The 15,393-nt window shown below is 38.5% G+C and overlaps 1 protein-coding gene across 2 annotated transcripts in view; it reads left to right on the plus strand.

Moving 5' to 3' along the window:
* Positions 1-15,393, plus strand: part of Dthd1 (death domain containing 1) — a 70,012-nt gene that overhangs the window by 31,909 nt on the left and 22,710 nt on the right. For both annotated transcript variants that reach the window (XM_040747095.1, XM_005074390.4), the window contains exon 8: positions 2,599-2,837. In XM_040747095.1, the coding sequence (XP_040603029.1) occupies positions 2,599-2,837 (239 nt within the window). The remainder of the gene's footprint in view (positions 1-2,598; positions 2,838-15,393) is intronic.

The raw sequence follows: 15,393 nt of genomic DNA on the forward strand, positions 1-15,393 counted from the left end.
GCAATGATAGGTTTGCAAAGTCTAGATCTGAACTTAACCATTGTAGACTTACTTCCAAATCCTTGTATCCTGCAAATTAATCATCACTTACAAGTAATTATAAATTTCACAAAGAAGAGACTTAAAAAAAAAGAAAATTCCTAAGTCATAGTTTATTACTATCAACATACTGATGTTTCTTCTGATAATTCTTGGGGCAAGAAACAGAGACCTAACCAGGCATTACTTGAGGGATCTGAAAGCTTTCATTTACAATGTAGATCACATTTTATTCACACAAAAATAATTTATCATTAAAAATGCTAACATGCATCTAGTAATATGATGTTATTCTAGGATGATGGCTATTCATTTCACAACCATGAAGTTAGAGTTATCAGTGAGAGGACAAAGCTCTATTTTTAAAACCTCTGCTATGGTGGTTCCAGCAGGTAGTTCTGAGCAAATGCCTAACCAGAGTTAGGAAAGAGCTGAGATGGTTGGAGAGGAAGGACTGTGCCTCTAATCTCAGGGTGTCCTTTATGCTCTCTTGTCTTTATCCTTGCTTGTATTCTGCTTCTGTGATGTTTATGCTCAACCCCTTCTCCATAGTCTCATAATACCTAATACCCTATGAATAATACTCCAGATTGTTGTACATTTTCAGACTGTCTCAACACAATTCTGTGTCCAAGTTTGTCTTTAAAAAATGCAGGTTGTCTATTGTACCAGACTATGTTGACTCCTTATAGGAGCTCTTACCTGTGAGGAAGAGTGGACTGGAGGTGGGCCAGGGGAAGGTAAGGGAGGGTGGGAGGAGGTGAGGGAATTTGGAGGAGGGGTGGGAGGGAGAACTGTGGGGAAAAATGCTAACATGAAATCTTCTTAAGAAACACACCCCTGCCCCCATAAATCATTGTCTTCATAGAGGTCTGCTTAACACAAGGAGCCAGATTGTCAAAACACAATCTCATATAAAGGGGATCATGCCTGTTCTTTCTATAACTGAAAACCGGTCTATTCCTGTTTTTAAGTGTTCAGAAATTTACCAAAATGCTTTTCAGCCGTCACAGCAGGGAATCAGCAATATTGTCTAAATCTTTTAGTGAATTCTTTCCCCCAGGCAAAAGAGAAAGCATTCATTCTGTGAGAGATGGCAGAGGACCACCACCATTATGGGTTCCTAGAGAGCAGAACTGCTGTTTGGCATTTTAGTCAAAGTGCAACTGTTTTGTTTAGCATACAGATGCAGTATAACAGCAGAATCCTTCTTTCTCACCATTTGCTACCATGCTGTCATCTCTCCAGCATTTTATATGTACCACTAATTGGGGTAATTGTTTTATTTATATTACATTAGGTCATTTTTAAGGATAATCTTAGAGGGCAATCACTGTTTCTTCTGTTTTAAAGATGAGGAAGTTAAGGGCCTCAAGGTTCCCCAAGTTGAGAGCACTGGGCAGATGTTACCATGTCAATAAATGGTATAGGCTGGACTTGACACTACACATTTACATCCCAAGCATGCCACCTCGGCTACTCTGCCAGAACCTCCTAAAGATGCTTCAGTGGTGATGCAGGTAGGCACTGTTTTAGGAAGCAACAGTATCTCTTCTACTGGTGCAATATGAGGCCCTAAAACCTGCAAAAGTGGAAACTCCTATTCAAAATGCTTCGTTATTTTTGAAGAACAGACTTAGCTATGCCTTTGTTTTCAGAGCATCATCACCATATATCCTTAATAATTTCAACAAATCTAATAACTATTCTATTTGAAAGTTCCATGATAGCATTGTCTTTTTCTATATTTGAGTAAACATTTCTGTTCTCTTTACTAAGGGAGCCATCAGCTGGGCAGTAGTGGCACACACTTTTAATCCAAGCATTAGAGGCAGAGGCAGAGGCATGAATCTCTAAGTTCAAGGCCAACCTGGCCTATAGAGTGAGTTCCAGGAAAGCCAAGGCTATACAGAGAGACCTTGTCTTGAAAAACCAAAGCCAAACAACCAAACCAGACTAAAGAAGCTGAGAGACTGTTGTGGTAGCCACTGAGCATAGTCATCCAGCATGGTAGAGTGACTGAGAAGTTGCATTTTTGAACATTTAGGGGTGTGTGTGTGTGTGTGTGTGTGTGTGTGTGTGTGTGTGTGTGATGACAACTTGCAGGGGTTTGTTCTCTCCTTCTATCATGTGGGATCTAGGGGTTGAAGGAAGCACCTCTACCTGTTGAGCCATCTGAGAGGTCAAAGAGTTGCATTTTATATGGTCTTTAATTTAATTTTAATTTACAGTTAAGCAATCACATATCCCAGGAGAATGCAGTACTAAAATATCCAATGTGAAGTCATAAATACTATAAAACATGAATACTTCCAAAAGTTTCTTGCTAGAAAATCATGGAGAAGAAAAAGAAAAGCAAAAATTGTTCCCTGTAGGAGCTTCCAAAGAATATGTGGCCTAATCTACAATAATTTACTGTTGCTGTAAGGTGATGTGTCCACAAGGGGTGACAGCAAGCAGGACACTTTAATGAGATTTGATAAAGGAAAGGTCATTGGGATTTTCAAAATTTGAAGCAAATCAATTATCTTATTGGTGACGAATGCATCTCCTTTCTAGGCAATGGGAAGGATTATGAGAAAGACTACAAACTCATTTTCCACCTACAAAGGAAACCCAGGCTAGAACTCCACATCAAAGAGGTGGATGAATTTGGGAACTATAGCTGCCCCCATTATAAAGGCACCATTGTGGTCTATAAAATACCAAGAGAGAAGATTGTCCCCAACTTGGATCAATCCCTTCCTGAAAATCTTTACCAGTCACCAGTTTGTAAATTACCTTTGAAACTGCCAAAGGTAAGTTTCTGCCTACCAACTTTTGTTGCTTCTTCATAATTCCCTGTTACAATCAGTTCTGCAAGCCAATGGATACAGAAGATTAAAAAACATAATAACAATAAATCTGATAAGAGGGAGTAGGTAGGTCCAATTCTAGAGCAATGGAACATGCATTGGGTTTGCCTTTGCTGATGTTAGTTTTTTAACTAGAGCAATGGATGTTGACTTGTTCTTCACATCAAATTGTTAATGACTGTACAAACAATGCCATTCATTTTCTGTAACTACATCTCACACTGAGTGTACTTCAGACTGTTCTTGAATGACAGAGCATTCTGAACGTGGGACTAACATCAAAATAACCTCACCAAGACAAATCAATTAGTTCAGCATGTTTATTATTACAAGATATTCATATCTAATAGTCTACCTCATGCCAGAAAATCCGATTAAATTATTTTCCAGAAAAGTCAAACATATAAACATTTTATTATTGTAAAAGTAATTTCTTTCCATGAATAAGTATAACCGACCTCTATTTTTTTTTCTGAGATAGAGTTTCCTTGTGTAACTTTGAAGCCTTCCAGGAACTAGCTCTTGTAGACCAGCCTGGTCTCAAACTCACAGAGATATGCCAGCCTGTTCCTCCCAAGTGCTGGAATTAAAGCTGTGTGCCACCACTGCCTCACTTAACCTCTATTCTTTTTTTTGTTTGTTTGTTTTTTGTTTTGTTTTTACGAGACAGGGTTTCTCTGTATTGTTTTGGAGGCTATCACTCCAGCCCGGCTTTGAACTCACAGTGATTCGCCTGCCTCTGCCTCCCGAGTGCTGGGATTAAAGGCGTGCGCCAACACTGCCCGGCAACCTCTATTCTTAATGGGAAATAATGCTGAAAATTCATACTACTGTCTTGCAAAAAGACACTTGTTACTTTTAAAGAAAGATACATTAATATTTTTCTGTTCTTACCTTCTGTGCTTTGAATCTCAAAACATGTTTTCCATATACACATTTTTTTTTACAATTTTTAGGTGTCATGTTTCTCAGATTATACATAAACTCACTACGTAGCTGAGGATGTCCTTGAACTCCAAATCCTCTTGCTTAAATCCCAAGTGCTAGGGTTACAGGTGTGAACCATCACAGCCAGCCTTTGACCTGTCCTTAAATAACAAATATTAACTGTTTTCTGAAAGAGGTGGGCTCTTCTATTTGTTATCATAAATGCAGAACTATGCAAACAAAATGTAGTCAGAATCTGTGTTGTCAGGAATGGTAGCTACTGTCCACCATGGCTATCCTCAGACATGTAAGATATGTCTCAAAGGAAACATCCTGTGACAGATAGATCCATTAAAGAGATATGGAATGAATCATGATTTGTTTATAATGATGAGATGGCATATGTGTAATATTATGGTTTTATCAGATTAAATAACACATTCTATAAATCAATTTTATTTTTCTTTAAGTAACTGCTACATTGAAATATAAATCTCAAATTCTCTGTGGAATAGTTGTTTCCTAAATGAATGTAACCCTAATGGAGTATGTAAAACATGTATTTAAAACTTCATTATAAGATTATAATTGATTATGCATTAATAGTTGTTCAGAAGATGAAACTAGCATCTCAGGAAGCTGAAAACAGTAATCCCGTTGTAGTGATTACATCACTTCTTTTTAAACTGTTTTTGTTCTTGGCAATGTAACCACCAGACATGAAGGGAAAAGTGGCTTACCGGAAGGAAATGGGTGCATTTGATTGATAACATGATAGAAACATCTTAGCAGAAATTCACATTTCAATGAAAGCCATTACCAGAATTTCTAAAATACAGAAATCCCTTTAAATGCTTTTCCATGCACTGTGTCATTAAATCTTCACAGACTCTTTTGATGGAAATGCATTGTTCTTTGTTACTGGAAGTGGAGACAGAGCATGTTCAGTCAAGTTGTCTGAGGTCCTACAACTAAGTGTAGAGGAAGGACTCCAGTGCAGGAAATCTGTTCCCCAGGTGTTCTGCAACCTCTGTGTTGTTGCCATTTAGCAGATAAAACTTCTATTCTTAGTCCAGAAAACAGGATAGAACTGCTGGTATCTAGATTCTCCCTAAAAATTGTAGGACAGGTCGAAAAAGGAAAGCATGAAGACAGACTGTTTGAAAAAGTTAGCAAATAACATGCCATGGACACCAGTCAAACCGAAGTAGCCTCAATGTTAATTTATAATTTCCCTCCAATAAAGAGTATACATACTTTAAATTTGATTTTACTATTAATATATATATATATATTGTGTGTGGTATATGCCTGTGTGAATATATAAATATATAAATTGTCTGGAGACAATTTGCAGAAGTTTGTTCTTTCCTTTGCTCACTGAGCAGTCTGTCTAGCTCCTATTTTGAGTCTAATAGAAACAACATTTTACAGATTGCCTGGGATATAACTGAGTGATAGAGGATATGCTTAGCACATGTGAGGTAATGGGTTCAATCACCACCAGAAACTACCAAGAAATACACATGTTTATTAAACAGAGTTTTTTGACATATACATAGAATGTAATGATCAAGTAATCAAGTTGCAATAATTAACATAGCCATCACCTCAAACATTGTTTCAGAGTACCTAGAAAGGAAGAGTTTGAATGTTCTCCAACTACAGGTTGGTTTTTAACATTCAATCCCTGCCCACATGCTAATTATAGTCCGTATTTTCCATCTACTAGTCGTCTTTAACCTGTAACACTCTGTAAATTTATTTGCTGTACTTAGACCTAGTCTGTCCTGGCCAGGTCCTGTCCTAAATTCTGAGAACAGAGTCTGACTCAGACCAGGCACTAAATTTGTGTGATGACATGGGAGAGTTGCAGTACACACTGCTCCCATTATCTTCCCTGAGGATCGCAACTGTGGACTCGATGGAACACTCACACTTTCTCATATTAGTATTTTAGAGCTTAATTGTATGAGCCCTTGCCTGTCAGACTGAGGAGTTGATCTGCATATATACATAAAGATTTGGAGTGGAAAATATACATGATGGCTGCTCCCCAGACTGCTTAATTGAGCCTATTTCTGCCAGGGAGCTGTGTTCTTATTCTGCAGCTATGGCATGATCAGAGGGAGACAAGACCGAGCACAGTAGGACTTTCTAGTAGAAAGCGCCAGGACTTTACAGCCAATGTGTCAGACAGTGAGAAAAGATATGTTATGTACAGAAAAAGGAACTTCAATACAAACGTGACATAAATTGAACTTTCAGTTATCTGTATTTCCTCTGGGGCCTGTATGATTCTTGAAATAATTAGGTGGATTAGCCAAGATAGCTAATTTAGGAGTTTATATAGATTTTTTTTCTGTAGAAGTTTATAAGTGATCACCATAAATGTGTCAGGAGCTCTTCTCCTACTCCTACTCTGACACCCACTTCTCACCCATTTGTCTGCTCCTGTTGGCCACCTCCAGAGTATCTTTTTATCCATGGTGGAAATCTGGAGGGCCCAATCTCATGCAGGTGTCTATAGCTGCTGCTCATGCTTACAAGAGCAATGTCAGATCTGAATGACAGTAATAGAGTACTCATCTTCCCCCATTTCTGTCTGTTAAATTCTTTTGACCTCTCTTCTGCAATGTTCTCTGGGCCTTCAGAGGTAGGTGTATGTGTGTATGTGTGTGTGCGTGTGTGCGTGTGTGTGTGTGTGTGTCTTGTTTAAGACTGAGGACCCATTTGTCCCTTATTCTCAGCATTTTAAATGAATATGAGTCTCTGCATTAATTGCCACCATCGTCAAAAATCTGTATCTCTTCCCCATGCTGAAAGTAGAACTAGTTATGGGTAGAAATAAAACTATCTACTAGTAGAAAAGAAAGGAGCACTGGGAGGGGAGCAATCAGGCAGGGGACTGATAAATACAAAATAAATAATAAGTAGCATGTGCTGCTTCAGTCTTAATAAAACTTAAGTGGGATTAGCGAAATAGTGGCTGCCAAAAGCTAAAGATACATGTATGAATGTAGGTATGTACGTATGTATGTTACATGTATGAATGTATGTATGTACGTATGTATGTTACATGTATGAATGTATGAATGTATGTATGTACGTATGTATGTTACATGTATGAATGTAGGTATGTACGTATGTATGTTACATGTATGAATGTATGTATGTACGTATGTATGTAAAGGTCTAGACTTTGATGCATACAATTAAAAAGTAAGTTTACAAAAGTTTGGAATGGAGGTAACTTTCCTCTATGGAAGATTAATTCTGTTCTATGAAGCAATGGGTTTTTAGGCAAAACCTGAATAAGATGTGGAATACCTCACTATGTTTTGTTGGCCAGAGAGGACTCAGAGGCTCTAGAACAGTGCAATCTATTGCCATTGCTCTAGTTCCCCACCACCCCAAACAGAACATGATAATAAAACTTTAACCTGAAGAGACATACATGCTCTGGTTATAGAACAAAGAGATCCAGATGGAACTGAGTGGGATCTCTCTCTCTCTCTTTCTCTCTCTCTCTCTCTCTGCTAGCTAGAATTCATAATGCTGGAAGGTGCTATTCAAGTTGCTAGGAAAGTAAACTCACCAATGGTCTTAGCTAAAGACCATCTTTGCTGCAATACTGACCTGCTAGGCAAGATACCTACTGGTTCAATAGTGCTACTACCCCTACTATTTTGGAGATAATCAACCAACTGCTCTATAATTAGATGTTAACTCCATTCCATAGGAAGGAATAGAGACTTCATAATATAAAGTTGATCAAAGGAACATGGCTAGAAAAGACATTGCCCAACTGGGGAACACACTAGTGTTTCCCTAAATAAAATATATTGTGAAACTGCTTTCTGAATATTTCTGAATCTCCCCCCTCCATCCCACCCTCCCTTTCTTCCTTCTTTCCTTCCTATCCCTCTTCTTTCTTTCTTTCTTTCTTTCTTTCTTTCTTTCTTTCCTTCTTTCTTCCCTCCTTCTCCTCTCTTGGTCAAATTTAGGAGAAGTCATCTCTCCTAGAGGACATTGTTTCTCCATCTGGGAAGACATAAATGAAAATGCAGACTTAACAAGTTTTCTACTCAACTCTGCCACGCATCTGATACATAGCACAATTTCAGAGTGTTTATGAATTACTATACCAATGAGGTCATTTCTACTAATCTTAAAATTGTCCAACCTTGAAACCTATCATTCTGAAACTACACCATCATGTTGAAGATAAAATGCCTTAAAATATCTGCTGCTTTTCGTATACTACTTCACTATCAATATGCCATCTGTACTTTCCTTTTCTCCTGGGTGGGTTTGTACAGGGCTTTCCAGATTCTCACTCTTGGCCATAGCTTTTACAAAAAGCCTCTGCAATAAGTTCCTTGGGCCTGAGAAAGATTATGTGGTTTAGGAAGCGTTTCTCCTCTTTTGTAATGAATGTACACCTAAATGGGAATTGAAACCATGACCTTTGTTTAGTGAGAACAGACTACTTCCTCAAAGTTTGGAATAAGAAAAAACCTCCAGCTTGGCTAGGCATAATCAAAATGTGTTACCTTTCACTAAGTAGAAGTGCCCACAGAAGGAAAACAGTAAATACTTTTAACGGAATAAATACTGTGGCTTAATTTTCATAAATAGAAGAAGCTATAATGTTAAGTACTACTTAGAGCAAACAATGTGAACACACTTTCCCCTTAAATGAGTCCAGTTTAAAATATACTAACATTTATCCTCCACCACAAACAAGTCCATCCTAGTACCCTGGGAAGTTCTAAAGAGCATAGTGATTGTTACAGGACAAATACAATTTGAGTGTATTTTATACTTCAAGAATATTTAAAAAATAAGCATCTCAAACACACAGTGTGTCATCAGGCGATCAGTATATGTTGTGTGAGTATACATAGTCACACATATTTGCACACAAGTAATCACAAGGTATAATGTTAATGTACCATGAGGCTCCTCAAAAGCGAACATTATTTATAACTTTTGTCTATTTATTTCCTGCTTGTGAGGATATTTTGTTCATTCATATATTAACTCCCTCAAAAACCATGTTACGTATGCCAAGGACCTAACATATAATAGTACTCCTGTGCGGATGGTATAATATTTACTTTTCTTGTCACTGTGACCAAATACCTGATAAGAAGCAAGTTAAGAAGATTTGTTCTGGTTTACAGTTAGAGGGGAAAGGCAATTGTGTCAGGAAGGCTTGATGACAGGAGTGGTTTGCAGGTGCAGCATTGGGGTGTTCTAACATTGATGTGTTTCCGGTATCATTGAGAAACAAAGGCTGGGATTCAATTTGCTTTCTCCTTTTTATCCTTTTTATTCTGTCTGGTACCCCTGTTTCATGTGATGTTTGCAGCCCACATTCAGAGTGAGTATTCCATTCTCAGTCTAACTTCAATATCCATACTCTGTCAGACACCACAGGTGTGTCTTTCAGGCAACCCCAAGTTCCCCTATAATGACAATGAAGAATATCTGTTATAATATTGTGTGAGGCAGACCTTGGTGGATTCCATAGTGGGCAAGGAACAAACTTGCCAGGCATACAGAGTTTAAGTGAGAAGTTTTGTTAGAAAGGGAAGGGAGGGGGTAGGAAATAAAGAGAAAGAGGAGAGACAGAGTGAGACAAAAAGAAGAGAGAGACAGGAAAAGCTCTGTCTGGCCCCTTCATAGGAACAGCATGAAAGAGGATGAAAGTGGGTGAATTTTTTCTTTTAAAAGGTCCTTTGTACCTCCGTATAGATTACATAGTCATGGAACCCTGGGTTGACCAAGTACTGCCTGAGTTCATTCTGCCAGGTGACAGAGAGCAGAGTAGCATAATACCTGAATCCTTGCAATAATTATCACAATCTAAACCTTCACTTGCCTCTCTGTAATCCATCTTTTGTTTTGCAGACAGAGATATCTTTAAAAGCAACATTCAGATCACATGCTTCAAACCCTGCATTGATTTTGGTTCCCCTCAGAGTAAGGGCTCCAGTCATGTGCAGGAAACATGTTCTAAGATTCCCAGTAGGTGTTAGATATCATTGAAACCTAAGGTAATGGATGTTTTATGTATATATAGCTATGATAAAGTTTAATTTATAAATTAGGTAGAGTGAGATATTAACAAGTGCAACAAACAATAAAAGAGAACAATTGATAATTTACTTTAATAAAAGTTCCTTAAGATTTATGAATTTTTTATTTCTGTAAATTCTGGTTTAATACTTTTAACTGTGTTACCATGGAAGCTGAAGGATGCTGAGTCCAGAGAATACAAACCACTCATAAGGGACACCTACTGCAGAAGTCTCTATATGACCTATATGTCCACTGATTCCAAATCCTTGTATCCTATCTCCTTCACTTGTTCAGTTTCAACCCCACAGTTACCCTGTTCCTGCTTCTAGAGCACACCACACAATCTTCTCATTTAAATATCTGTGTTAGTGATTACTCTGACGTTAATGGTCCTCCTAATATCTACCTGTATGCCAATACCTCAGTCTTCATTGTTTGGTCAAATGTCACATTCTTTCTAAAGCTTCCTTTGATTCTGCTTAATAGGTAATATATTTCTGTTCTCTTAACTCAACACTCTAGTGCCTCTTTGACCTGCTTTAACTTTGTTGTCCTCTAAAGCATCAGAGGCTCATGTGTTAGGTATATTGCAGGAATACCAACCAACACACAACAAAAATGGAAGTAAGCTACATGACCACAGGAAGCTTTGTTCTACTCTTTCATCATCTAATAGCACTGATGTAGAACAATCCTTGGCATAGATTAGATGCTAAACAAATGCCAGTTGCATGTGTGAATTAATAAATACAGCTTGTATTACAGATAACATAAATGAGAGGGGGAATCTAGAAATGTCAAGGAAGGAAACAAATTAGCATCAGAGGATAAACAAAATTGGTGGCATGTACGTTAAAGTAGGACAGCAAAGAAGGCCAACATTGAGTCAACTTGGGGCCTAAGGAGGAACACAAGACAAGAAGCCTCTCTACCTATTCCCAGATGAGGAAGGAAAACAGGAGATGGCTAGACTCTGTGATGCTTTGAAGAAATATCATCAGGGATAATGTACAATGGTGGTTATCAAGTAGGTCAAGGTGGCAAGAAAGACCAGAGGGTCTTAGTGGTACCTGGTAATCCAGATGTCCTTTTGAAAATGGCCATGCCAGCAATATGTGTGAAAATATGTGACCTCAAAGAACAACAAATTGACTGTAAGTCATTTCTCAGTTGTGCCTTTAACAGTTCTTTTCAGAGATGCTCAAGAACACTCTGTCGATATTACAGGCATTTGAATGTTAGAAGAAAGAAAGCACCTTTAAAAAACCGAAGCGTTTTTTTTTTTTTTTAGTGGAAGGAAGTGGTTAGAATGTTTGGTGCCAGAACATGTGCTTCTGAAGTCACCCAGATGGCTGGCTAGATGACATTTGGTTACTTTCGTCAGCTTGAGCTGTGACTGCCTTGTACTTCTCCCACCTGTTTGGTGGTTTTGCTTTGAATACAGAAAGGGCTTCAGTCTCCTGGCTGAAGTCTATCTGAGGCTGGAATTCCCAGTAATACCTCAATGACAGGCTTAACTAAGCAACACAGACCAAGTTCAGCTGAGCTTTAACTTCCTTAAAAACAAAACACAAACAATCAAAAAACCCCTCTCAACTCATGACATGTTATCACACCATGAAAAAAAGGTACTGTGTCAGCACTTACTCTCCCACCACATTAAACAGCACACCATGTTAAAGGAAGGAAGTGCGTAGATGCCACTGCAAGAGTTGGTTTGTCAGTAGCATCACTTTCTCTTGATTTTGGACGTTGTTTGCATTTTCCCTAAGCTGCTAAGGATAATATTAAAGTTTTTTTCTAAGAACCAGAACAGCTAAAATAATCTTTTTTAATCTTTGGAATAAAAATGTTTAATTACATTTATATTACATTTCTAGAGAGTTAATATGAAACAGCAAAGGCACTCAACATAAAGTTCTAAGGTAATCTTAACATAAAGATGTAGCAGAAATATAATATAAAAGTACTTTGTATTTCATATATATACATACATATGCTTTTATTTAAATTAGAAACATGCTTGCTTCACATGTCAATCCCAGCTACCTCTCCCACCCCTCCTCTCTTGTCCCTCTACCAGCTCCCCCAACCCCTCACCCAATCCTCACACCATTCCCAAGGGAAGGTGAGGCCCTCCTTGGGGGATCTCCAGAGTCTGTCATTTCATCCAGAGCAGGACCTAGGCCCTTCCCCATGTGTCCAGCCTGAGAGAGCATCCCTCTATTTGGAATTGGCTCCCTAAGTTCATTATACACTATGGTAAACTCTGGTCTACTACCTAAGACCCCAGAGATTGCTGAGTCCTCATTACTGAGACAAACTACATTGAAGGAGTCTGGATCAGTTCCTTGCTGGCCTCTCAGCCATCAGTCTGGGATTCAAGAGCTCCCCCTTTTCTGGTCAGCTGTCTTTGTGGGTTTCACCAGCATGGTCTTAAACACTTTGCTCATCACTCCTCCATCTATGTCACTGGGTAATCTTAACTAAATAAATTAGTGGATTCTTGCAGTGATATTTTGTTTGTAATCTAACAAATGAAGACTGCCTGAAGATCAGTGAAGACCTAAGACACTAGTTAGCCAGATACACACTAAGCCACTAGTTAGTCATCGAGGACAGACAGTGGTGGCCACACCTTTATTCCCAGAACTCAGGAGACATAGGCAGATGGATCTCTGTGGGTTCAAGGCCACCACAGACTACATGAGAGTGAATAAGTCTAAAGAGACACAGAGCTAACCCCTTTGATCCCAGAACTTAGGATGGCATACCTTTATTCTACGCACTAGAAAAGAATATAAGACAAGAGCTCAGTGCAGTCTCAGGGCAGTCTAGGTAGAAGGAGTCTGAGGATTCATGGAGATGGCTCTTTCAGTCTTAGGTAAGAGCTAGTGGCTGGCTGCTTTGGTTTTCTGATCTTCAGCTTGAGCCCCAGTATCTGTCTCTGGGTTTTTATTATTGGTGCTACAGATTCTGGAGAGGGAGAAATACTTATGGTCACAGTCACTTTGGCTTTGCTTACAGTTTGTCAGTTAGAGAACAAATTCACTAAGATCTTGATAAATTGAAATATTGTGTTAAATTATTCAGAGAATGAGAGAGCTTGGAACACTTAGTCCTAAATCACATGTCTCCATCAAATCCCTGCCCTCAGAACTCAGGGAACCTTGCAGAAGAGGAAACAGAAAGATTGTAAACAGGGTGGAGAACACCAAGAAAACAAGGCCCTCTAAATCGGCATGGGCAAAGCTCATATAAATTCATAGATTGAAGTAGCAAGCACAGGGCCTGCACAACTCTGCACCAGGTCTTCAGTGCATGTATTATGCCTCTCAGTTTAATGTTTGTATGGAATTCCTGAGTGAGTGAACCAGTGGGTCTCTGATTGCTGTGACTTTTCTTGGGTTTTTTCCCCTCTATTGGTTTGTCATGTCTGACTCTACTATGATAGTTTTGGTTTTATCTGATTATATTTTTTGTTATATTTTAAAAATGAATGATTGAATGAATGAATGAAAACTTAGCTGCTAGGGTAAAAGTTAACAACTGATCTTTCACTTAGACCTGCTGGGAGAGGAAAAATCAATTCTCTCCAATTGAGTGATACTGTGTATCTCAACCACTCCAGGACAGGCCTCATGCTCAGGAGCAGTTTCCCAACATACAATGGACTCCACAGTTTTTTGTGTGTGCTTTTTTTTTGGTTACAGCTTTGTTTGTCTTTCCCCCCATCCTACCCTTTTGAATGTGGTTTTATTTTATTTTCTTGTTTTGGGTGTTGTTGTTTCTTTTTTGAGAAAGTACTTAAAATTGGGTAGGGAAGGAAGAGAAGAGGATTTGGTGGGACTCCAGGGAGGGCAAGAATATGGCCAGTTGTTTTAAATAATGAAAAATATAATAATACAATAAATAAGAAATACTATGTGTTTTTTAAGATGTAAGCTAAACTTTATCCTTTGAGCTTCTTCTGACTTCCTCTGACTCTCCCTATGGTCCTGCTTGCCTGTCACCCATCAGTGTGACCCTCAGAGATAGACACCATTGTTCATGAGCCACTAAAAGACACCAGGAACAGACATGAACAATGCTGACTTAATCACCAACAGGCTTCTGTAATACATTTTGGAAAATGCTTTGCTCGCCTATTTAATCAGAAGAAAAAATTCTCCCTTCTTCTTAAGCTCCTTGCTCTCAATCTTTCCCCCTTTTCTCTTTCTTCTTCTTTTTCTCCCTTTTTCCTTTTGTCCTCTTCTCTTCCATCAACCCTCCTTCTTTAGCTTCTGTCCACACAGAAGATTAATCTGATCAGAAGACTGAAAAATAATAGCCAGGAATTGGGGACCGTTTGTTCCTGAAATGAAAAAAGTTTGTGTTTAATGAGTAAAAATGATGTTTATTAATTTAACCAGTTATCTTGTTTATGATTCTCATACTTCACTTTGTTTTTTTCTTTCTTTAGACATGCCAGACAAAATATCAGCAAATGATAATGTTCTAATGCAAACAAGACATATTGTAGGGCTAAAATGTTCTGATAAAGAAGATCACTTCTGTTGTGTCCAGAAAGCCTTCTTTTCTTAGTGACATCCACTTGCACAGAGTTCTCTACGCCCTTGAGGGAGGAATTTGAGGAAGATATTCCATTTAGAACTGAGTGTTCCAAGGTCTCTCAGTCTTTATACATTGTCAAGTTGTGGGTCACTGTATTTTTCCCAACTGCTGCAGGAGGAAACTTCTCTTGATGATTGTTAAGTGAGACATTAATCTGTGAATATAGCAGAATGTGATTATGAGTCATTATAGTGTTACATTCCTGAAGTAGAACATTAATATTTGGTTTTCCCTTAGATCTCTCACCTATCTAGTCTCAGGTTCTTGGCCACCTAAACAGTCTCCACCATGAGTTCCATCTCATGGCATGGTCCTTAAATCCAATTAGATAGTGCTGTTACTCCCCTAGTTTTCCTGACACTATTGCACCAGTGTATCTTGTAGGTAGGTCACCATTTCAGATCAAAGGTTTCTGGTTATGTTTGTGTTTATCTTTCTCCTCTTGTAGCATTCAGAGTGGCCTCCAGTACCATGAACAGTAGTCAACTGAGGTGAAGGCTCTAGATAGGCAGCAGGTCAACTTCTCTATGTTCAATGAGATGTGTAGGTGTCATCTTCAGCAATAGGGCCTTATAATCAATTTATGGAAAGCAACCAATAGTTTCAGCAATAGCCTGGGTGGTTGGAGGTTTCCATAGGGCCCCTTTGGTCAACAACTCAATTATACGTAACTGATTCTCTGGCAATGCAGATTTCATTTGGTGGTGAAAAGTGTCTCATTGGACTTTGTCTCTTTGGTAACTCCATTTAGATTTCTTTCACATATATATACATTTTAAGAAGCTTCCACTGTATTATTTTTCTATTCAACCCTTCCAGTGGCCCTTAGTTTTAGCTATACATCACCATATTAACCCTTTCACACCCG

Source organism: Mesocricetus auratus, unplaced genomic scaffold (assembly GCF_017639785.1).
Source record: "Mesocricetus auratus isolate SY011 unplaced genomic scaffold, BCM_Maur_2.0 Super-Scaffold_100006, whole genome shotgun sequence".
In the NCBI taxonomy this organism is placed as follows: domain Eukaryota; kingdom Metazoa; phylum Chordata; class Mammalia; order Rodentia; family Cricetidae; genus Mesocricetus; species Mesocricetus auratus.